The sequence below is a fragment of the Chironomus tepperi genome, unplaced genomic scaffold, assembly GCF_022539635.2.
Source record: "Chironomus tepperi strain 1889 unplaced genomic scaffold, CSIRO-AGI_Ctep_v1 contig_172, whole genome shotgun sequence".
NCBI classification, from domain to species: Eukaryota; Metazoa; Arthropoda; class Insecta; order Diptera; family Chironomidae; genus Chironomus; species Chironomus tepperi.
In genome coordinates this window covers 553,709-578,080 of record NW_027226294.1, presented here as the reverse complement: position 1 = coordinate 578,080, position 24,372 = coordinate 553,709, and the positions used below count along the sequence as shown (strand labels likewise).

General features: G+C 31.5%; 3 protein-coding genes across 10 annotated transcripts in view; 1 reads left to right on the top strand and 2 right to left on the bottom strand.

Annotated features, from left to right (window-relative positions):
* Nucleotides 1-110: 110 nt before the first annotated feature.
* On the top strand, nt 111-834 carry LOC139088906 (uncharacterized protein DDB_G0280579-like). The gene is made up of 2 exons (XM_070638256.1): nt 111-752; nt 829-834. Exons 1-2 carry the CDS (start codon nt 111-113, stop codon nt 832-834), a joined length of 648 nt encoding a protein of 215 aa, XP_070494357.1.
* LOC139088964 (uncharacterized) lies at nt 795-1,630 on the bottom strand. The gene is made up of 2 exons (XM_070638330.1): nt 1,306-1,630; nt 795-1,244 (listed from the first exon to the last, which is right to left on the bottom strand). The coding sequence occupies exons 1-2, from the start codon at nt 1,571-1,573 to the stop codon at nt 886-888; spliced, it is 627 nt and encodes a 208-aa protein (XP_070494431.1). The 5' UTR covers nt 1,574-1,630; the 3' UTR covers nt 795-885.
* Nucleotides 1,631-12,264: 10,634 nt separating this feature from the next.
* Nucleotides 12,265-24,372, bottom strand: part of Trpm (transient receptor potential cation channel, subfamily M) — a 47,004-nt gene continuing 34,896 nt past the window's right edge. For 6 of the 8 annotated variants that reach the window (XM_070638419.1, XM_070638424.1, XM_070638418.1 and 3 more), the window contains 8 exons: nt 23,764-23,820; nt 21,582-21,623; nt 19,755-19,889; nt 19,497-19,654; nt 19,361-19,419; nt 18,341-18,472; nt 17,971-18,152; nt 12,265-17,903 (listed from right to left, as the gene is read on the bottom strand). In XM_070638419.1, coding sequence (XP_070494520.1) covers nt 15,393-17,903; nt 17,971-18,152; nt 18,341-18,472; nt 19,361-19,419; nt 19,497-19,654; nt 19,755-19,889; nt 21,582-21,623; nt 23,764-23,820 — 3,276 coding nt within the window. In that variant the 3' untranslated portion in view covers nt 12,265-15,392. The remainder of the gene's footprint in view (nt 17,904-17,970; nt 18,153-18,340; nt 18,473-19,360; nt 19,420-19,496; nt 19,655-19,754; nt 19,890-21,581; nt 21,624-23,763; nt 23,821-24,372) is intronic. The other 2 variants (XM_070638426.1, XM_070638423.1) reach the window with 1 other exon arrangement.

Here is a 24,372-nt window from a genome sequence, read left to right as displayed (position 1 = left end):
AATAGTTTCCGTCGTTATTTTTAGTACTAGCTTTTGTTTACATTTTTGGTACCTAAATTTTAGAAACTTTTAAAAATTCAAGAAATTCGTTTAATTAAAGAAAGTACAGAATGGAAGAGCAGGAAATAATATTAACTGCAAAGGATTCAAATACATCTATCTCATCTGATATAAACAAATTGGAAATTAACAGTCAAAACATCGAAAACACAAAAAATGTTGAATTGAAGGAAATTGATGAAAATGTAATTGAATTAAATAAAGTAGAATCTTCAAATGACAATGAAGTAGGTAAAGAAGTGTCAACTGTTGAGTGTGCGCAATTAGAAAATCAAAAAAGTGAGATTAAAGATGAGTCCTCAAATGATCAGATAACAAAAAGTTCATCCAGTTCTGAGGAATCAAGCAGCTCAGAAGAAAATGATTCGTCGTCATTAAAAGTAGAAGAGCCACAAAAACGAAAGCGCAAACGAAAAAGGAGACGAAAGAGAAAGGCAATTGCTGCATATACTCCTGACGAGCCATTTACTAAAAGATACAGAAAGACATTAATGGAACTATCTATGAAACCAAAACTACATGTTAAGTTTGATGAAAGTGGAAATATCGTTTCCTACCAAAATAATTATAAGCCAAGAGTAATATCTGCATTACCAAGAAATTTATTGGTAACTGAAAGCACAAAAGAAAGTAAAGAGGAATCAATCGAGGAGAAAAAGGACATTGAAAAGGCTGTAGAATCTATTGAACCTGTAATTTCCTTAAAACCTCGGATAATAAAAGCAATTGGCACATAAAATTCATAAAACTTTATTAATTATTCAATAGAACTAGATGTCAATTATTGACAGAATTAATAAATTAGATTAATATAATCACATTCGTTCACCAAAGTAAATCCAGTGGCTTTTCACCAGTTTCTTCAACTTTTTTCAAAAGTAGCTGTTCCAGCTCATCGGTTAATTCGTCCTCGGTTTTATCAGCATCCACAACTTGCCACATTGGAGTTTCGATCATCCTCTCATACATTTTCTTAACATTTTTCTGCATTTCTGTTGTTTCGTACCTTTCGTCACCAAAATTCCCCCTTCTTGCCATCGCTTCTGCTGTCAATGTCAAGTAGACGACCATGTCTGGTTTTAAAAGTCCCTTTTCTGGTGCTTTGCACCATTCAAAATCAAGTCCTTTTGCTGCTGTAAATGCCACTCCTGAATATGAATACCTGTCAACTATTATCGTTGTCCCTAAAATGCCAGATCATTAATTAAACCAGTTTTACAATATTAAGAGATTAAACAATTTTACCGGATTTTAGCTCATTTTCCATTTCATTTTTTGCTTCCCATCGGTTTGCTGTGAACAACAAATGAATTCCTTCATCTGACATGTTAGCCTTCTTCCTTAAATACTCGTCAATTATTTTTCCGGATGTTGTATTGCGATTTGGAAAATTCATGAATTTAACATTCATGTTTTTACTTTTCAGCCTTTCTACAAGCTTCTTACATTGTGTTGTTTTTCCAGCACGATCACAGCCTTCAAAAACGATTAAAGCTCCTCTTTTGATATACATTTTATTAATGATTCAATTAAATTTAACTAATTTTATTTTACAATTGTTTAGTGGATATTTGTCGGGATATTTGGGGATATTATGAAAATTTGGCGCTAAATAAACTTGAAAAATTTTGAAATATTTTTGGCCGTTATTTTATTTTAGACCAGAATTCGTGGCACAAATTAGTACTCGTTGAAAGCAAATTAAAGAGTAACTGCAATCCTATTGGATTCAATAACTAATCAAATTACCTGAAAATTAATAAAATTTTTATGACATCGAGTAAAATTAAATATTTTAATGATTTTATTCAGGTAAGTTCATGCTGGTTTCTTTCAAATTTTATTGAAATACATTAATAGGGAAATACGCTTTATTTCTTATAAAAAGCACTCTTGCCAACTCTAGCACTGTATGTTTTCTTAACATCAACACTATTCTGGCTATAATTTTCACCATTATTTCCTTTTGGTGGCGCTTGCTGAGATCCAACTTTTCTACCACCGGCTTTATTCTGTCCATTGTTCTTATTATTATTAGTTCCTTGTTGACCTTTATTTCCATTGCCATGTTGACTCTTGCTTTCTGATCCTTTGGTTCCTTTTGGTGGACCATTTTTAGATCCCTTGGATTGGTTATTTTGCGGTGACTTGCTTGCATTTTGATTACCAGTTTGTTGGTTATTTGATGGAGATTGAGGAGCTGCATACGTGGACAAAACCACAGCAAAACAGCAAATAGCTAAAAATGCAATTTTCATCTTTAGATTTTTTGTAGGATTGTCAGAATAATTTAAATCAACTGATGTGTAGCGTTAAGCTGCTTAAATATTTATAGAAAAATTGTGAAGCACAAAAAGCCAAAAATTGTGTTAAACAAGCTTGTCGTCATGTTTTCAGACAGGAAGATGTAATGTCAAAAAACCAGTTTAATAATCTACCAAAATTAAAGAGTATCCATGTGATTTCACAGTCGGTGAATCTAATTATTAAGCCTACATCATGCAGCATAACATATCATGTTACCAAATCAAGACTCCTAAAAATTTCTCACATTTCCATCATCACAGATGTTTGTGTACAAGTGTCACATGTTCTTAGCACTAGGACTGGAAAATCATGCTTTAAAATGTGCCCAACAATTTTCCTCATGCAGATGAAAAACGCACGTGATTTTTAGACTCGAACTTTCCATTCTCCCAATGTGGAATTTCCACGCTCTCCCGAAAAAAAATCAAGAGAGAAGCAACAGCATAAATTATGCTAGGAACTAGTCATTCAGCGTGTTTTTCAAAATCAAACGTAAATGTGCAGCATAATAAATCACACTTCCTTGCCATCTTCACGATGATTCGACTCGATTAAATTAGATTAAAGATAACATCCCATTCCTTACTTACAAGTAACAACAACATGCTACATATCCTAAAGTGATGTTCATGTGATTTCCAACAAGCATATCTTGTTTTGACCTGACATAACAAGCATCAAAAATATGATTCTGTATATTTTATATCATAACATCAATCTTGTTGAAAGTAAGTGAGTGAGAAAATGAAGAAGGTAGGGATATACATTTCAACGTATTTTTAACATCTAGGATTGGTTCTCCAATGATGTGTAATTTTTGAGAGTTGTGGGAATCAGATATTGAGAAGTCCAAAAAGTATTCCATGGTTTTACACAAAAAGGCTGTCGTTTTTAACGGTCAAAAATTTGAATTTTTTGTAAACACTAACACTATGAAAGAAATTGTCAAATTTTGATTTGAAAATTTTCTACTTTCAGTTGAATTCTGTTAGTACAGAAGCATTGCAAATGCTTTATTATTCATTAATCTAACTAGCTAAAGCTTAAAAAATGATTCAATCGATTGATATTTGTATAGAAATTTAAAAATTCAATTTTCAAATTTGTTTGTTTGTATTAGTGTACAAAATGCCGTGAGCTATGTTGTTTGAGAGCATAATTAATGTTATAACGTCATATGTAAATAACTCTCACATAAAAAATAAAACAGAAAGTTGAAAAAACTGATTTTGAGATAAAAATTCATGAATGATGATTCACCTGTGTTCTCGAGCAGCATCCCGTACATTTAAAATATGAATGGCATAGAAAGTTTGTATCCTCACCTTCTCAATTTGTTTCGTTTGAAAAGCATAATGAAGCTATCTAGATACTCATGCTTAGATAAATTGACTCATAATAATAAAATGTCTAGCAACGTACAATACAATTGCCCTTTTTCTGTTCTTTCTATTTTTTCTTTGTTTTTTATTTACGTTCTATTTAAAACTTTATGCTTTCTATCTGTTTCTTTCAATTTGATTGAATATACATTCGAGGATTTACAGTAAAAAGTTTTTTTTGTAATCAATTTTATTATAAAATTTTAAATTCAACATGTTTTTGGAGGGAATAATGGAGCACATAAAATAATCATTGGGTCCGAACAGCATATCTTGTTTGCTAGGCCACCATTACATCGTCATATTAACAGTAACACTTAAAAAGTTTTAACATAAAAGTAAGTTGCTCTGACGTCACTGTGACAGTTGATTACGACCAAAAATGTGGTTTGCGACGTTGTGTCGCACGGAAAAGCTTAAAATTGCTTTAAAAACTTTAAAGTGAATTATTTTGTAGAATAAAAAGCCCGAGCAGCACAATGTTATCTCGAGGATCCCGCTACATCGCCGTGCTGACGGCAAGAATTGTTATGTTGGGGATTCTGATCTTTAAAATTTATGTTGCTGAACGAGCTTTTTAAAAGCTTTGAATTTCTATGCAAAGTTCAACGATTTTGTCCGATTATTAGATCGTGACTTCTTTTTATAACCTTTAAAGTGTAAAAAGCATTTTCCCATTCTAAACATCAATCCTTCATCCGGCAGAAAAAAGCTCGATTCCTAAATAAAAAAGAAGAGAAGCATGTGAGCAGCAATAATACATTTTCAAGTTATAACAATAAGCTTCCATTGTTCCTAAAAGAGCAGCATAAAACATTAAATTTATGACTTTCACAGATATTTTTGTGTATACTAGTTATGGCTTTTTCGAGTAGCAGCATTGAGCTTTAAATGTAATTTGATGCATCTGCAAGGTATTAAAATATTCTGTATAACTTTTGTTTGGGTTTTAAGCGGCTTAGCTGATAAGAGCCATCAAATTGGAACTGTCAGGAATTAGCTTTTGTTATGTTTAAGCTCCATCATGTTTTTGTTGTCGACTGGCAATTTAAAAGCTTCTAAAAATTTAAGGACCCGATGTTGAATAAAAGTACACGTGTACATTGAACCAAATATCATTATCGTACCTCAATACATGATGTGTAACCTTATACTCCTTAATGTTCAGAGGATGAAGAAGCATGATAACTTTTTTATTATGAAACAAAAGGAGAAAAATGCAGTAAAAAATTTTATTTTGTGGTTTGAAAACAAGTTTACAACACAACAAAAAGCAAAGTTTAAGTTAATTTAGTGTTGAAGTAAGCGTACTAATAGGGTTTTAATTTAGTCAGTATTCCAGATGAGAAAGTTTTTCGTCTACAGAGATAGAACAGGCAAAATATTTTGTTAGGAGTTGTTTGGATATTACGTAGCTTAAGGATTTTACTGAGTATGTAGATCTTTCCTTTTCATTGTCAAGAGAACATTTCTCATACAATAAAGGTAGACATCACTTTCTTTAATTGTTTATTAAAATTTTTTCCAATTAAGTTCAAAATTTGAACCTAAATTTTGTAGAGATTTCAAAATTTAACGGTTTTTGTAGATTTTTTAATAGAATTCAAATTTTTAGCAACCGTTATTTAGAGTCAACGTTCAAAATTTTGAATTTAATGTAAACACTAACACTATCAAAGAAAATTGTTAAAAATTGATTTGATAAATTTTCTACTTTCAGTTGAGTTTTGTTAATACAGAAATATTGCAAATGTTCCATCATTCTTTAATATAACTGCCTAAAGTTAAAAAAACAACCTGTTTCATGGTTTTTGTGAGAAAATTTTAAGTAAAATGCAATTCTGTAAAATACAAATTTGTTTCTTTCCCGATCAACACTCATTGAAATGTTGATATCATGGCAACATGTTACCAGTATCTTTACAGGCACTTGGTGAAAACAACCAACTTTGCTGTCATTTGGTTATAAGTATTTTAATAAGTGCCGATCGGGTTTGTATTAATACACAAAATTTGATATTGTCGAGTAAACTTTTAATGAGAACATGTTTCAATCTTGGGAACAGTAAATAGAATACTTAAGGAAGACATTGGATATAAACAGAATTTCTAAACTTGAGCTACATCTCTGTAAATTTAAATTCCTTAATATCCAAACGACTCCCACCCCCTATCATATTACAAAATATTTTATTAAAGTTTTTTTGTACCAAAAATCATAAACTTTTTCAGTGAATTAAGGCAAAGAATATAAGAGTCATGTAATTAAGTGTAAAATATATTCATCATAATTTAATGAGTGGACTGTATTATAATATTATTTTAAATTACTGTAACTTGTTTCATTGATAAAATTATGCTCCACCATTCAGCACTTTCTCTTAATTATACTGATAAATAATAGAATAAATAAGTGTTATAGCAGTAAAGACATCTCTTTTTGTGACTTTTATTATCATCATTTGCTTCATCACAGCAATGTTGTTATTTAAGCTTTAATTTCTCTTTTGTTTAATTTCCTTTATTTCTGTATATTTAGGCTTACTTTCTTACAGTCAAATCCTTTTCAGTTTTTTTCTCATTTTTCATTTAAAAAGGCGAAAAGGTTGAAGCATCCAAGATGATGATTTTTTCTTCTGTCACATTGATGAAATAGCGAAAAGGTCAGTAAAGTGCTTCATTTTCATGAAAACATTCAACTGGTACTAATTAGACTTTATTTAATGTTGATGACCAAATTACACTGGACTCATTCAATTAATGGAGAATTAAATTTTTTTTCTCTCTTTAAATATTTGCGTACTCGATTGACATGAATGTAAAATTGAAAGAGTCATTAAAAACTTGGAGGAAAATTGAAAAACATGCGTGGTATGCAAATTATAATAAGCTGGTAATAAAGACTAACTGTAGAACGCGCTGTTTAAAGTATCATGAACTTGTGACATTGAATGACATCCACTTGGGGTTGTGTGATTATTAGAAAATTTTAAATTGCTATGAATATGATTTTTGTTTGACTTTTGTTAGCATCTAGGAGACCACTTGAATGCTCTGTGCGACAAGTTGACATTTTAGTCTACTAACCTCCGATATGCTCAGTGAAAAGAGTATATGATTGAATATCGTAGAATGTCTGTTCATGTCCCAATCGGGATGCGTCATTTCAATTTCACTCTGTTCAAACTGGCTTGGATTGAAATTTATGTAAAAAAGAAAATAACCAATCGGGATCTATAAAAAGTCATTTCAATTTCAAGATGTCTGTTTAAAAAAGTGTAGAATAAATGGCTAGAATTGAAATTTAGAAATTTACAAAATTTAATATTTCATTAATTACTCAACTTTGCAAATAACGGTCATTCAGGATTTGAAAAATAACGTAAACTCAAAATTCAAAAACGGAGTTCAAAGTTTGAACTTCGGCAATTTCGGCGGGAAAAGAAAGAATTTTCAGTGAGAACACTCGGTTGTGTTTAAGCACTCAAAGAGTAAACATCTGAAATTAATTTAAAGGAAAAAGTAAAGAGGTTAATCAACACTTTGGTATATGAAGGGATACAGAGCAAAGTATCACGGGAAAAATAAAGAAACAGCAAACGTTAATGGATTCTCGGTCAAAATGAAGTAAGCAATAAATTCCCTTCTTAAAAATGGGTTAAAAATACTAATTACGATTCAATGTACATCGTCATAACAATTACAAACTCGATGAAAATAAAAGCTCCAGCAGCAAATCAAAAACTCATTTGTCTTTCACGAAACAAATGATGTAAATAACATAAGCTATGCGAGTAGCTTCTGAGCTTCTTTTGATAATAATGACAAAAATGGAAGTACTGAATGTATCTCCTAATGAGTTCCATGCAATCACTCTATTTAAAGCTCAAAGACTTTCCGATTCGACAACAACAATCTTATTTCAAATACAATGTGTCCGTGGGTGAAATCCGGTGTAAATTTCACAGTAAATATTTACGAAAGAAGTAACGACTTTGTCACAACAAACAAAATTTATTTGTTTGCTTACTTCAGTAGTTTCGCAGATACATACTATCTCAAAATTCAGTTGTTCTATTTTTTAATGCCTTAAAAAATTTGATGACAAAGCAAGCTGGAGAAACTGTCACAAAAGTTAATTCTATTTTGGTAAGAATACAACAACTTTTATTGTTGACATGTCTACAACATTTACACCAGTAATTTTAGTAAATTCAAACCGCAGAGATTAAATATGAACAGAAATGGTACGAAAAGATTTTAGTATCAAAATTAAAGCTTCCCCAAATGTACGGAATATCCCAATACAAAAGAAATTGTACAAACAAATCTAAAGAAGCTCTTTAATTACATTTCCACAATTGCATTTGACAACGTCCTTAAGAATGGTTTTGTGGTATTTACCGTAAATTTCATTTATTTCCAACAATGTTTTGTGGACTGACTTTCCTTAAAACACGATTTTACGGAGATATATATTACATTGAAATGTCGAAATCGATATACACCTAAAGCCATTCTGTAGGGCGAATTCAGATGATTCTCAGAAGGTCATGAAAAAGCAACAGCTTTGTACTTTTTGGTTGTTTTGAAGTTGTTGCCTAATACAAAAATTACTGTAATCCTTTCAATTTTCCTTTAAACTTATTGATGGCTTAAATGAATAATGTTTATGGATACATTTCATGTACATGAATATACTCACATTCACAAGCTTTATGATTACGAAAGGCATATAAAAATATACCACGAACATGTCATTTCATGATGTAGATCCTCTTCAATATTCAAAAACATTCAGCATAAACAGAAATGAGCTTCCCGACAATCAAATTTAGATCATGATGATTTTCCACAGGTAGTCTTTTTGGGATATGTAAATTATTAGACTTTGATGAATATCTATGGAACGTTTGTTGAAATTGGAAATGAAATGTTTAAAACTGCATGGTGTACAATTTTTTGATTAACGTCACTTGTTAACATCCCCTAAAAAGGAATTGGATTTTTTTTTCGTGTCATTTTTGCCTTTGAAAGTAAATTAATTATGCTTAAAGGAAATTTAAATGTGATCCACAAAATATGGAATTATGAGTATCTGCTGCTGTGCTTTAAAGAGATTGTCTTTAATTGGATGTGATTATTTGTTTATTTCTATATTCTTAAAGCCCAAAAATTTAATTCACAATTTTTACCTTTAATGGCCAATTACAGAGAAAAATAGTTATGTAGTAGGTTTCTATAGTTTGATTGGACCTGATATATCTATCTAAATACATTTAAAATGTAGTAAACTTGCTTAAATTAATTATTTTAACTTTAAAGTTTTCCTTACAACGCGTGTTTTGTAAATTGATAAATTCAAATTTACCGTTAAATAAGAGGGACAAGAAACTATGACATGACTAAAAATTCAAATAAAATCCGTTAAATGTTTCAACGTTGATATGTTTCTCGGGATTCAAATATAAATTTTGTGTTCCTTGGTTAATAACAGAAATTTTTCTTCTCGATTCCTCACCATTCTTCATCAATTCAATAAATTTTATTATTCAGCTGTCAATTTTATACTCCTTTTTTATCCATGAAATGCTTCTTGTCTCAATTTCAATTTCATATGCCTTAAAAAATTCATAAAAATAAGTCAACTCATTTATCTGCCTACATTCATGTCTCTTCCTAAAATGTGGTGCTATAATAAATCATTTCCTCGTCTTGTGATTGATTTTTAATGAAGGCAATTCGCTAAGTTTACTTATGTATGGTTAAATTGAGGAGAAAGAGATAGAAATTGTTTAGTCTGAATCATATTCAGTTCACTTAATCTACTTCCCGCTTGCATAATTTCTCAAGAAATAATGCTTTCATGAGCTCATGTGAGAATTTCCCGAGCGGCACACTCCGCTGTGTAAGTGTGTTAAAATCATCTTCACGGTGCCGTCAAGATTACTTGCTTAATCGGCACACGTTTTTAATGGCAACCAGGTGTCGGCCACATGGCAATCAAGTGCATTTTTATGGGATATTAACATGAAAATTACCATTATGAACGCCATATGGTTGCCATGAATATTTTGTGCAGATCGGGTTGATATCTTACACTTTATGTACCGCTGTGTCCTAGCTAACACACTGTGCTGCTCGGGTTAGCTAGTTTCCAAACGTAGCATGTTAAAATTGATTGATTTGTTTTTGGGGAATTTCAATGTCAACAAATGAGAAATGGAAAACAGACAGTGAGAAAGAATTGACAAATGAGATGAATGATAGATGTACGAATTTTTAATTAACAAAATTGCTCAAAAGCAGGCAAATTTGTTTTACATTTATGCAAACAAGGATGCAATCAAATATGCGAAATTTCAATATTGCCAATGAGCTTACATAATTAGTAAATGGACTGGAAGATGTCATACAGAATGTGTGCTTACAAAGTCGAGTTCGACGTAAATCTGGTTTGTTACTGTCATTTCTGCACAATGCTATTTTGTTTCAATTACTTGTTCAAGTATTTCTCAGAATAGGAACAAGCAGTAAGAGAATTTTCAACATTGTATCCGAAACAAAGCAAGAATTTTGTCAAAAAAGAGATAAAGGAAATATTTGAGATGAGAAAATTGCGCGTATATGCTGAAAAATTTGCACATATCATATCTAATTCATTTAAATATCATGTTACATTAAGCATTTCTTTGTTATACATAAGGATTTAAATTATTCCAAGTATACTTAACGGGATGTTGAATAAAGTAGATTAACATAATTTCATTTAATTAGGTTACAGATATGCTGAATTATTTATAATACGAGTAGGTGATTTAAAGTTCAAAACGCCTTGAACTCAATTATCATCACAGTATTTTAAATGTTCATTCGTGGGAACTTCTTTTACATCAATCATATGCTTCATGGACAAGAAAAATCAACATTATGCTTGTTAGTTGATTTCATTTCCATTTGACAATGATTTGGTCATGATTGAATTTATATTCTATTTTGTTAAAGTTCTTTGCTCTTCCTCTCATTCTTTTATCCTTTAAGATGAAGCTCAAAACTTTATTTGCTCCATCTTCATCTTTATTGATTAAAGCTTTTATGCTAAAAGTGTTACCAACAAACTTTCTCTTTTGTTGTTGGATTGTTTTGAATTGATATGGATGATTTGACTTCTTCTCTGCTTTTATGCGATGAATTTAAATTGCAGGACTGGATTGATGACTACAAAATATGTATCTAGTTGTCATTTAATAGTCTTTAGAGATGTTTGCATTTGTTTGTTGATTTCTTGACATTGATAGTAATTTAATTAACATTTACATTCTTTAAAGGTCGTTTAAGTTTCACTGGATGTGACTTTTGATTTATCATTGCTGTCGGTCCATCACATCATGAGCAATACAATGTAATGAACTGCATTTTTAAAAGATTTGTCAAAATCTCTCATCACGGTGCGGTAACGGCAATTCATGTGCAAGTTTGAGTATTTTCTTCAATTCGGCGACATAGAGGTGACCTAGCAAACACATCGTGCTGTTCGGGATATTGATTATCTAAGAGCAATTAAAGATCAATAATTCCCGGGTCACATAATACCCCATTTTCCACTCAATCCTGCGTTTATTCATCCCCGAGTGATACCACCGTTAGGCAGTCATTTGGCCATCAAATGGAGCCGATTTAAATTTGGTATTAGTAAAAGTGCGAATCCTTAAAAGCTCAGTGGTGAAGCCAACTTCATTTGTGGCGCTAGGGATTGAATACTTATGTATGTCGCTAGGTATTGGATACTTATGTGTGTCACTGACTTATTGTCGTCTTGACACTACTTCATTCTTATTTTGGTAAAGCATGGATAAACATCAAAAAGATCTATTCTTTATGCTCAGCATTAGGTGTGATGCTTTTAAGTTGTTACGAAATTGATTGTTGGACATTGTCAACATTTATTGAGGTCAGTAGCTTGAGAATAACAGTATATACAACACATATCGAGAATCAGTGCCTTCCATTCTAAAAAGGATGTGTGTCTTATCTATTTAAAGAATAAAATGGAAATTGCATGCTTAGATTTTCGTACAATTGCTTTGAATAAAAACAAGTCAAGCTATGTTAAAGTCTATCTTCTTTATTAGTTCCATAAAGTTTGAAACTGAAAAATAAAGACACAGCTTCTATAAAAAATCTACACAGATGCTCCAGTACATAAAAGTTTACTTTTATTGACAACCCAAAGATGAAGTGCTGTACAAGAGTCAAAAAGGGGTAAATATCAAATAACAGAGTCTCAAGATATTATGAAGTGTAGAAATGAGGAATCTGAAAAAAAGCAATCGAAGTGGGAGTATCGATCATAAATCATAAAAGGAAGCAATAAACTCTCGTGTGGATAAATAAATTCTTAATTTTACAGTATACTCGACATGCTTTATTGCTACAGTTGACCTATTTATCAACACTTTCATGAATCATAAGTACTTCCTGAAATTGAAAGCTTGTTGTTAAATAATAATGCAAATTGTTCATTTGATATATTATTTCCTGGAATATTGTCTTGTTTTATTGGATACACATTAAGTAATTCTTTTTATTAAATTTAACTTCTTTCTCGTCACTAATTTGTGATATAAAATCTTTTTTTTTATAAACGAATATCCATTTTTCTTATTTGGTTCCATTGCTCAACCGATATATGAATACGTTTAAACCTTAATTAAGTTTCAATTCAATTATTTAATAAAATGATCAATTTTTTTAAGTAGTAGATTTAAGTCATCAGATTGATATTAATAAAGTTATTCCTTTTAAACAGCCAGATTTATCATTAATGACAATTTCTCATGAAATATGTAAGGAACTAAAAGGAATTGAAAGCCTGCTTAATTATTAAAGATTCTTTTGTCTGACTCAAGGGTAATTAAGTTATACATTTGTTTTTATACTTGGATAGAACTTCCATTTAGAATTTCTATAGACATTGCATTCCTTTAGCAAAAAGAAGCCTCAGAGCATAAAAATACACAAATAATTTGTCTTGATTTGATTATAATACATTCATACATGTACATTATATAGAGTATAAGAGGAATATTATTCATGACAAATAGGTAAGTAAATAGGTAGGTAGATAGATATGAATATATAAATGTACAGCATTCACTCGAATCGATTCGAATCACATAATGAAATCTTTTATATCAAAAAAATCTCTTATTTTCATTTCTCTTTTTTACAAAAAGAAGTAAGTAAATTGATAGGTATGATTGTAATATTAAGGTAGGAAGGTTCACGTGGTGAATGGAGAACACGCATACACACACACAAAAAAGGTTTCGTGAGCGATAAATAAAGTTCTCCAGTAATACCAAATGTTTAAGTAGTCAGGAGAGGTAATGGTAAACTTTTTTTTAACCAATTCGTGGGAAATATCAACATTTTTCATTTCAACCCTAAAATATATTGTCATGTCAAACGAGATATATCAATTGGGGACTGCTCATAAATGACGTCAAATGACTTTAAAGTTGGCATTTTTCAATCTTAATGGATCTAAATTTGGATTTTAAAATTTGAGGTTTTCAGAGCAATTCCTACAAAATTTTCAATTTACTAATGGACGTCACTCATGAATGAAACCCTCCTAAAAATATTGGGAAAAAATTTTATCTCCAATTTTGACATAAAAATGGATAAAAACCTCTCAAAAAAAATTTACTTTTTACATCTCATAAAAATTTCAGACATAAACGTTCATTCCCAATGCAAAGTCCATCACAATGAGCTCATGTATTATGATAATTTTTCATAACGACATTTGATATTTTTTTAAGTTACAATATTTATAGGGTGGGGTTTCTTTTTCAAATATAGGCCAGACGTTCAATTAAGTTTTCAAAAAGTTTCACTTCCTTCATTTTAGACACGCCCAGTGGGACACAAATGTAGGAGGCTATGACATGGAGCTTTTCAAGAAAGGCTGTCAGCCATAATTTGGTAGCCATTTGAAATGTCACTAGGAAGCGACTTCCATTAGGGGTTAATCGGAACTTGCAGCCGACTCGAATTTTAGTATGGAGTCAAGCCTACTTGAATCGACTTTTCCATACAAAATTCGAGTCGACATCGAGCTCTGATGTTAAGTTTTGAAAAGCTCCGTGCCGTAGCCTTCTTCATTTGTGTCACTCGGGACAATAATTCATAAATTATCATCTTCTGTACATTTGAACATAAAACATTAGGTATTTACATCTTGTGTAACTGATTCTATAAACTTTTTCATGTAACTTAATATACTATATAAGTAGTACAGGTAACAAAGACATTTTGTAACATTTTCAAAATAATTTCATTGTTCTAAGTACATTATTAAATTTTCGGAGAAATTAAGTCATATGATATGCTTAATTCTCCACGGAATCTCTTCCAATATTTCTTAGTATTTTGAATTAAAACTCCACACAAATTTGTGTCTTTCGTTCTTCAACTTGATGTTGAAATTGAATTTGAATTTATGAATAAGTTTTCTGCTTAATGGCAACTTAATGGATGTTGTGGAAAAAAGGGGGTAGGATCATAAATAAGAGCAGATTATTTTTTCCTTAATAAGAAAGGAATTTCCATCTTTAATAAAATAAGAAATGCTGTGCAAATTTATTGGGAGTTTCATTCCTAATAAACATTTCAAAATTTGCAGTAAGGGAACGTTCGGAAATTACGTAACGATGAAAATTGCACTTCTATCGCTCTATTGCAGTGTTGTCCAAACTTTTTTGCGTCGAGGTATGCCTTAGTGGTAAACCTCGATCGAAACCGGACACAGCATACGGTTCATGGCATTTTCAAAAACTTTCTACGACACACTAATGTGCCGCGGTACACAGGATAAACAACACTGTTCTATTGTAACCAGAGCTCAAAGTCTACTCAAATTTTGTATGAAATAGTCGATTCAAGTCGACTGGACTTGATTTGAAATTCGAGTCAACTTTGAGGTCTGATTGTAACGCTTTGTAACAAAATCATGAACCACAATTTGTACTTTATGGCAAAATTGTAAATTTCCTTTGGTCTCAGAGCGTTATGTAATTTCCGAACGTTCCTTAAGATCAGACGCGTAGTCACAAATTGTTACCCAAGTAGGGTGTCCTTCAATTTCTAAAGGGATTTTTCATCAAATTTTTATAAAATTCAACAAATTAAATTTTGGTGACCAGGGTATGAGCCTCTCCTACTTGCACCCCTGTGTAACATTCTAAACTGATTTTGAGGTTAAGTATTTAAACAACCCAAAGTCAAAGCAATATTGATTTGATCCATAAAAGGACGACTCTTGTAACTAAATTTATGAAAATCAGAACAAAGTCATTAAAATAGACTTGAAAAGATCCTTGGGATTGTTTCAAAACTCGTTAACAGAAAGTATTTCACTCTCAACGAGGGTATTTTGACGTGATAGGTAGAAAAAGGATGAAAGTATAAATTATCAGCATCAGTAAACAACTTTAATCCTTTGACTAAGAACTATTAATTAAAATTTTTCGTGGTATAAATGATTTATAAAAAAATTTCATTTAGGTAATTATTATGGCAGTTTGTGAGAGTTGGACGAATGAAATCAAAAAGTTTGAAAACTTTTACAGAAAGGAATCAGCACATAGTTTCCAAGTTTTCATCACTTCCATCATCTTCTTCCGTACTACTTTTAATATTTAATGATAATTTTGCTATATCATCTTGTATCAAATGTGTACTTATTGTTGGAATCACCTTTCTTGAGTCGTCTCTTGTATCTTCTGTACTTGTACTTGAACTTTCTTTTAAAACGTGCATGTGTAGTCTTGGCGATGGCATTTTTGGTAAATTGTGCTGTTGATGTTGCACCACTGTCGTTGACCTACATTCCAGATTCTCAGACAATGGCCGCTTATTACTCTGATCCATACTGAATTGTTTTCGTAGAAAACTAGGGCGGGCATCGCTTGTGCACATTGTTGATGCTCTTTTAGGAGGCATTCGTTGTTCTGCATCATTTACATTATTTGAGTTTTCAATGACCGTTGAATTAAGACTAGTTTCAGCATCTAATGATAAGTCATTCGTGAATGATGAATTATCAATGTTAAATGAGCTATTTGTGTCATTTGAATTCTGCTTAATGACATGATATGGCTGAGCACTATATTCAGTTTCAGTACTAGAATTTTTGTAAAGACTCTCATCTGATATTTTACAATATCGTTGTTCCAACGAATCAGGATTTAAATAGCTCATCTTTCTGTGATTCGGTGGAGAATTTTGACTTGTCCTATTATCTGACATTGATGATGTCCGGACGAGAGTCTTTTCATTTTTCAATTGATATTCAGGATTTTGTTGTGTATAAGTCTCATCAATTTTCTGCATTTTTGCAGGCGTGATTGGAAGCTCAATTGCTGTTTCACGTCTCAACATCCGCCTCTGTGAATAGTCACTCTCAAAGCCGCCCTCAAGATTATCATCACTTCCATCGAACGACGTTTTTGTCTGTAACAATCCTTCCATTATCTCATAATCATCATCTTCACACTCTTTCAAGTGCTGCTTTTCCATTAATGCTACAAACTCGGGATTTGTAAGCTCATTAAGATTTTTTGGCTTATCATCTAGCAGTGATGTAGTTGGCGATGCAATCATGCTTTCTAATTCATCTGTAATGGATGTATACTCTGCATGAATGTGTAATAACATATGTCGACCCGGTTTCATTGATCCTTTTGTTGCAGTTGCACCAGTAATTTCCGTCTCTGGTTCTGATTGTGTTAAGCTAAACTGACGCTTTGACAATGGATTATTACCAAGATAATTTAGACTTGTTTGCGATCTATTTATATCATAATGCTGTGATTCAGAATTTCTTCTTCCTAGTTGAGAATTTCTTCGCCTTAAGCCATATCGTTGTCTTTCCATTTCATCTATCGTCCCATCACCGACTACTTTCTCCTCACACCCACCACCATCGAGTGGCGTCAATGTGTCTTTACTCTCTGTACTAGCTGTTGTTTCTTGTCTCATGCATATAGAACGTCGATTGATTGAATCTGAACGAGGAATCAATAGAGTTGATGGTGGAGGCATTGCTGGGAGGGGTTCTGATTCAATGCTGATTTGTGGATTTGGTTGAACAATCGGTGTATCTGCACAAAATTCTGGTTCTTCTGATTGAACTGATAATTTTCTATTACGAATTGAACCTGCTAAATCAGTCATATCATCAGTTGAATTCATTAATTCATTTTCTTCGAGAACTGTACGCACTTCAAAATGTGCACCTTCGTCAAATATATAAGCATCCGAACGTACTTCCGTTAACGAACGATTGAATTTTCTAGGTCGTCTATCATATGCTACTGCTGTTGTTGGCATAATAGTCGTCAACATATTTCCCGAATCATTTTCTGACACTGTACGATTTCTATGGATATCAAGTGGATGCGGAAAACTCAAATTGGCAATTGAACCCTGAGCAATATCATTATCATCATTTATATGTGTTGACATAAATCGATGAATTACGGCCAAGTGATTCAATATTTGCTCTGTTGATTCTTCCATTTTTCTCAAACGAAATTCCATATTTTGAATTGACAGCACTTGAAGATTTTCCTTTGTATTGATATCCTCGATTTTTTGATACATATTCTCAACCCTTTCGTCTGTGTTCTTTATTCTCTCCTCTGTCGATTGTAATAGAATCATATTTTGTTCTTGAAAGAATCCTTCGACACATTCTTCCTCAAAATCGTAAAGTCTTTCCATATCATCCTTTTCCAAAAATAACTTTAATCCATTATCACGAACTTCCTGAAGTCCTTTTGCCTTTCGAAAGCAATATTTCAATAGACAATAAAAATGGCAAATGCAAATTAGTGGCGGTGGCAAGACAGGCTTTTGTTGATATTCCATAACAACTGTGAATCTTTGGAACATCCAGACTTGATGTGAAATGGAATTTGTCTCATTGAATATATTATTGAAAACAGCAATTAGAAGATTTATGAGCAAAATGTTGGCAATCAATAGATACATTGACATGGCAATAGGCGTTATCCAATGACCAGTAATACATGGTTCTTGTGACGGATCCTCACCACAGGGGGGATCAATATCGTCCGCAAATACCTGTCAACAGAAAAGTATCACTTATAGTAAAAATCCATTCATTTCATCCTATTTATATGTTACGTACCTCACCGTACAACATAAAGTACGGTTGAAAGAAGACATCTCGTACAAGTCTCCAGTCAGCCTCCTTGTTTGGATTTAAAATAGATTGTCGACTTACACCAAACGACATGAGAACGACGAGTAAAAGCACCACAAAATAAATCATGTTCTTCACCATCTTTCCCATCATTGTTACCAGCGGTCCTATAATCATTTTGTTTTATGGAAGAAATAAAAACAGAATAAGATATAAGATGAATGAACATTTTATGAATTATGATGATAATTTAATGGTCTGAAAAATTCTTCATTTTCATTTTGAATTTCATTTTTAATGCCAAAAATAAACGCCCAAGCCACATGCTTGCACTTAATTTTTTAATGATACTAACCTAAATATTTATTGACGCCAAGAATATTTAAGATTCGCAGATACCAATATATGCTGTTCACACAATATATAACCCTCCCAATATCCATCATATTCGGACGGAAGCGTAGACCAACGCCAATGATGAAGGTCACTAAACATAAAAAGAAGGAGAGAATATACATCATTTATTAATTTACATTTCAATGATTCCCAATATATAGTTTTATTGAAATGTCAAATGGTATCATTATGGTGTTTATTGATATCAATATTTGCACAGCAATAAAATTTTATCATGATATTTAAACGTTAGGTATAGCAAATTACATTCGAATGCAATACCACAAACTGTCAGGAAAATGTTTTTGTTTGAAAATTTTATCTGAATATTATATATTGCCGATGGGTTCATTTCCAAATATATTCCAGATTCAGTGAGATTTCATGATTTGAATCTTATGCCAAGTTATTCTCATGCAGAGTATACTCGACCATACGAGAATTTAAACAATAACATCGGTAAAATTGAATTCTAAAATTTTTACACAAATATCAAGAGATTCATTGTTTTCAAGCTTTTGCTAGTTAGATTAGGATGTAATAAATCATTTGCAATGCTTCTGTACTAAAATAATTGAACTTTAAGTATAAAATTTTGCAAATCAAATTTTGACAATTTTCTTTCATAGTGTTAGTGATTTTGAAATATTCAAATTTATGACCGTTAAAAATGACAACATTTGTACATCAGATTATCTATGTTAGTATCTTGTCTTATCATTCAGACCAGTGGTGCTCAACATTTTGTTTTTCGTGGCACATAGAATGGCCACCACTGATTCAGACAATTTTAAGACAGAACGCTGAGTAAGTTATCCATAATTTATGAACAACCCCTAACCTAATTTAATAATTTTTTTACACAATTACTAATGAAAATTTATTTTATGGAAAGAAGTACTGCTGAACATTAAAGCCATTTAATTTTGATTGATATCCTAATTAAAAAATTAAATGTTAAAAATGTGCTTTTGCATACCAATAGCAACACCATCACAGGGATTCCACATATTCCAGGACCAGACAGCAAATTTATGACTATATAAAAGATAGAGGAAACGAAGCATAAAATTTAATGATGGAATCGTTCTAATTAACATGATTCATCTACTTACCAAATAGCAACAGGTTCCGAGGAAAGAATTTCGCGTACTTTTTCAAAACCGAGGGTCGTGATATAGGCAATAGAATAAATTTCTTGCCAGCACGGTGTTGCTTCCATTTTAACGAGTATCGTGTAAGTGAATAAGAACAGAAATATAATGTATGCGATCTGTAATCAGGAAAGAAAAGAATAATGAGTTTATGGTTCGTTAATTAAAATTAATTAATTAAATAATTCAATTAGGATGTTCATCATCAATTCAACTTACAGAATCGGCCCAAAATTTCGTTATGGGCGCTGTATAAAATTCATAAAACTTTTTCTTCAACTTTAATGGCCGGTGAACTCGTGTGTCATCATCATAAGGATTAAATTGCGTATTGTCTGAATCTGTCAGAGATACCTAAAGGCAAAATTAGGGAAATGTAAAAAAAGAAGTTAATGTTTTATACCAAAAGTTGCGTGTGGCGCTACCAAGCGTCTATACATCTTTCAATTGTCAAACTACATTTTTTGTCACATAATTATGTAGCTTACAGATAACCCAGAAATAAAACTTTTGTTTGGGACTTTTTCTCGTCGTATTTTTAAAATTATAAAGTTTCCTTTTTTTAGGATTGTTCTAGAACAGTTGTGCTCAAGCTATGGTCATATCTGCGACATTCAAGTGGTTTAATTGTATTTTAAAATCACCCAAAAAAGAGTTGTTTCATGAAGAATTTAAATATCAGGAAAAACCCGATCGACACGTTTTAAAATTCCGAATAGCACAAGTCCGTTAATCGATCCAGAATCTGATCCGACAATCACGCCCGTGTGACAAAATCTGGCCAGGGTGACACAACCAAGCCAGTGTGACACAATCATGTCGGTGTGACACAATCATGTCGGTGTGACACAATCACGCTGGTATGACACAATCACGCTGGTGTGACACAATCATGTCGGTGTGACACAATAATGTCGGTGTGAAACTATCACGCCACTATGACACAATTAAACCAGAGTCACACCGGCCTGATATTGAATTGCTATTCGGGAATGTTATCCACCAATGCTATGAGGCAAATTAGTAAATTTGGTGGCAGCATTACAATAAGTGCCGATCGAAAAAACTTAATAAAATCTGATTTTTACACAAACATTTTACTTGAAAATCGTGTCACGCTACAAAAAAGTTTGTCCACAACTGTTCTAGAACAATTCTTAAAGACCCTTTTTGGATTCGTCCATTAGAACAAAAAGTTTATTACTGAGTGTTTCTTTTCATCTACAAAATTAAAAAATAGAATACTCGTGTTAATTACAGTCCTTTAGAAAATTAAATTAAACTCACACAAATAAATTTCAAGCATAAATCTTGTATTATCAGTATTACGAGGGTCGTTCGTACATTACGTAATTAATTAAGAGTTTTCTTACATTAAGGGTGAGTAAACTTATTACGGCTTATTACGTTTGCATTTAAGAGGAAACGTCCTCGATTTTCTAACAATATATAACCAGAACTCAAGTCGAAGACGAGTCGAGTCGATTCAAAGTCGAGTCGAGTCAAAGTTGAGTCGGATTTTGTAAGAAACAGTCGACAATGGTTGATTGCTTAACGTAATAAGCCTTAATAATCAGACGGTCCCTTATATAACGCCGGATACAGTTGAAAGTTGAAAGAGGATTTAAGATACTAAATCACCATCAACAGACAGCATCGAGATGAAATCACAACTTATGCCGTCACTCTATACGTTACGTAATATCAGAACGACGCTCAACATATAATGTATTGTAAACAAGTAATTAGAAAAGGAATCGAGAAAGAGATCAGAAAGTTTTCCAGAACGAAAAAAAAAGTTTTTAAATGCACAGTATAAAAAATAATTAAAAAATATTTTATTTACAGAAATAAACGGAAGGTGTAAAAAATTGTGAAATAGTAGTCACCATAGTGTTGGAATGTAGCATATATAGCATAAAGATAATAACATTAATGAAAATAAACTAGTGATGTGGGATGTGAACATTGTGTGAAAATAACTAAAATAACATTTCATATTTAAATTAATAGAAACAAAATATAATGGGAATAATTAGAACTAACTTTAGTTGTGTCGGTCGTTGTTCCTGTGGTAGTAAGGCCTACCTATTGATCATAGAAAAATAGATACATACAAAAATATGTTTACTGTGAAAATTCAAGCAAAATGTGAAATATAATGTGACATTGATTGGGTTAGGTATAATAAAAAAGGGAATTCCTCAAAGTCTGTTGAGTAAATCAATTCCAAATTCAAAACCATAATGATCAAAGAACTTATCCCCATCCCAAATCATGTTGAAGAAGACACAAAAAAAAGAAAGTTGATTTGAATCTTAAGGGACCTTTCCTCATAAACCGCTCCATATTTTATTTCATATTGTAATGTTCAAATAAATATCTTTGCAGCATCATTTTCAGCAACAAGTGTCGGTTATGTTATCTTGTCTGATAGCAGCTTGGTCAAAGTTATTGACCTAATATTTTAAAATTCTTCTTTTTATGGACATTGAGTCTGTTATCTTCTTAAATTTTAACCATTAATCAAAATCTCAAGCAGACTACATTAATTTGTCATTTTAGATGTAAAGGAACTGCTTTCTTGGACTTTTCTGCTCAAAAAGGTTTTTCCTTTGCATATGAAATTATAAGTTTCTCTCTCCTTCTCACTCCCATGTGTATTTTGCGTTTTTCCCATAATAATAATTTTCTTTTCAAGTTTGTTTCCCATCCCTAAAGGAGCCACATCATTACAATTTTTTTTTCCTTCTGAATTCTCCCTTTGGCTACGGATTTGAAATTTACTTTCTTTTTACCTTCCGAATATTTTTTTTCTTTCTCTTTTCATGTTTTTTTTTCCAAAATTTTCTCTCTTAATGTCTTCTTAGGGTAAACGAAGCAAACGGAAATTTTATAATTTTTTTAAAAAGAATTTGATGAACTTTGAAATAGTCTTAGTTAGGGTGACTATTTGATCTGTTTTTTGAGGATGAAATGAGTTTTTCTGAGTGGAACAGAAATACCACAACGGTACCTAAAAGCCGTCTATATTTCTGTTAAAGTATTAGTTGACCTTAAATCAAGTAATAAATTAGGCATATCATGGTAAGTTTCTCAAATGTCAAATCTATTATTAGAATTAAGGTCGATTAATCGTCGTCAGGGAAGTGAGTTTTGAATATTTTTTGATGAATTGCCAAATTGAGGGATTTTAGTATTTTTTCAAGAATAAACCTAGAAATTTGAAATTTTTTTCCACAAATGTGAGTTGACCCCAAAAACCCTCTCTTGAATCACCCTTGTTTGCAGGTATTTCCACTCGGGTCTAACTGATCTACTGTATTGACACTAAAACGAGTGATAATTCATCAAAACTTCCGCTCAAACCTTGACAAAAAGTTTATTTTTGTAGATACTCAGAACTAATTCAGAAAAATCTTATCGGTAAATTTTGAATTTCAATTAGAATCTTTAGGGGTCGGTCACTTAAGTTCACTTATTACTTTGAAATGTAGGAAATGAGAGACAAAAGAGAGATAGGCGAAAAAAAGATTTTTCGCGTTGTGTAATTAGTGAACGGACTTATTTCTAATGAACCTTTTTAGACAATTGCATGCAAGTATGCGCATACTGTTTGCAAAAATTTTATGTAAATTCAAGCACTTGAATGCACTTTTTGCATTCATTCACTTTCAATGCAACTGTCGAAACTTAATTTCTAATATTGAAATCCAAAGATAACTAAGATAATTTGATAATCCTTGAAAATTGAACCGTGTATATTTATACCAATTTAGACGATCATTAATCTGATAGTCACCCTACAGTTTTTAACTTTATTTTGATATTTAAATTCATAATTCCTTGATTTTTATTTTTACATTTTCTGTTCTTAAGTATACCAAATAAGTGAGTAATTAATTAGAATAAAGTTTGTTCAGTAATGATACGAAGAAAAATGTGAGAAAAATTTCATTTTCCATAAAAAAGAGAGAAAGCTTCTTACGTCGTGTAAATAAATTTTCTTAAAATAATTATGAAATATTCAAAAAAGCTCTTTCTGAAATCATTAAAAGTTTTCATTAAAAGGGTACGTACAGCAGTGTAGAATATTAGAGAAAGCTAAGTGAGTTTCGTGATGGGTGTTGAAAAATTTTCAGTTCATTGATTTGTGTGTTTTTTTGTGAGATTAATTTGTTCTTAATATTTTAAATAAGTTTGTGTTAAATACGTTAATTAATCTTACTTTTCCGTTTTCCTGCACTTTCGTGTCTTTCAATGAATACGTATCGGATAATAAAGCCTAGAAAAATAAAGCACAAAGATACAACATCAGAATTACAAACAACAGCAATACAATATAAATATATAGGAATAATAGCATTAATAAAAATTACAATAATAATGATTCAATACAATATGAAGTGCCTTATAGAAATAATATCATAAAAAGTATATTCTGCCATCCATGTGTAGTGGCAGAAAATATAGTGTTATATTGGTAAATTGGATTGTATTAGGATACATAAAACTATGCATGTAAGAAACAACAAGATGATGATAAAAAAGGTAGAATTGTCGGGATCAAAATACTTTTGGATGAAGTATGATGGAATTTTCTTTTACTTTAATATAATATACGAAATTCTTTTATTCCCACATCTTCGTAGAATACTCAATTCGTTGAAACAAATAGAGCTCGTAGCTTGTTCTTGGAAATTAAATTTGAATTTTCTCTCTTTATAAACTGAATTGCACGTAATTGGCAAAAGCTTTGTGAGAAACTTAAAAAACTGAATTTTATGAATTTTAATATGATAAAAAAGTTAAAATTGCAATGAAAAAAAGCGCATTG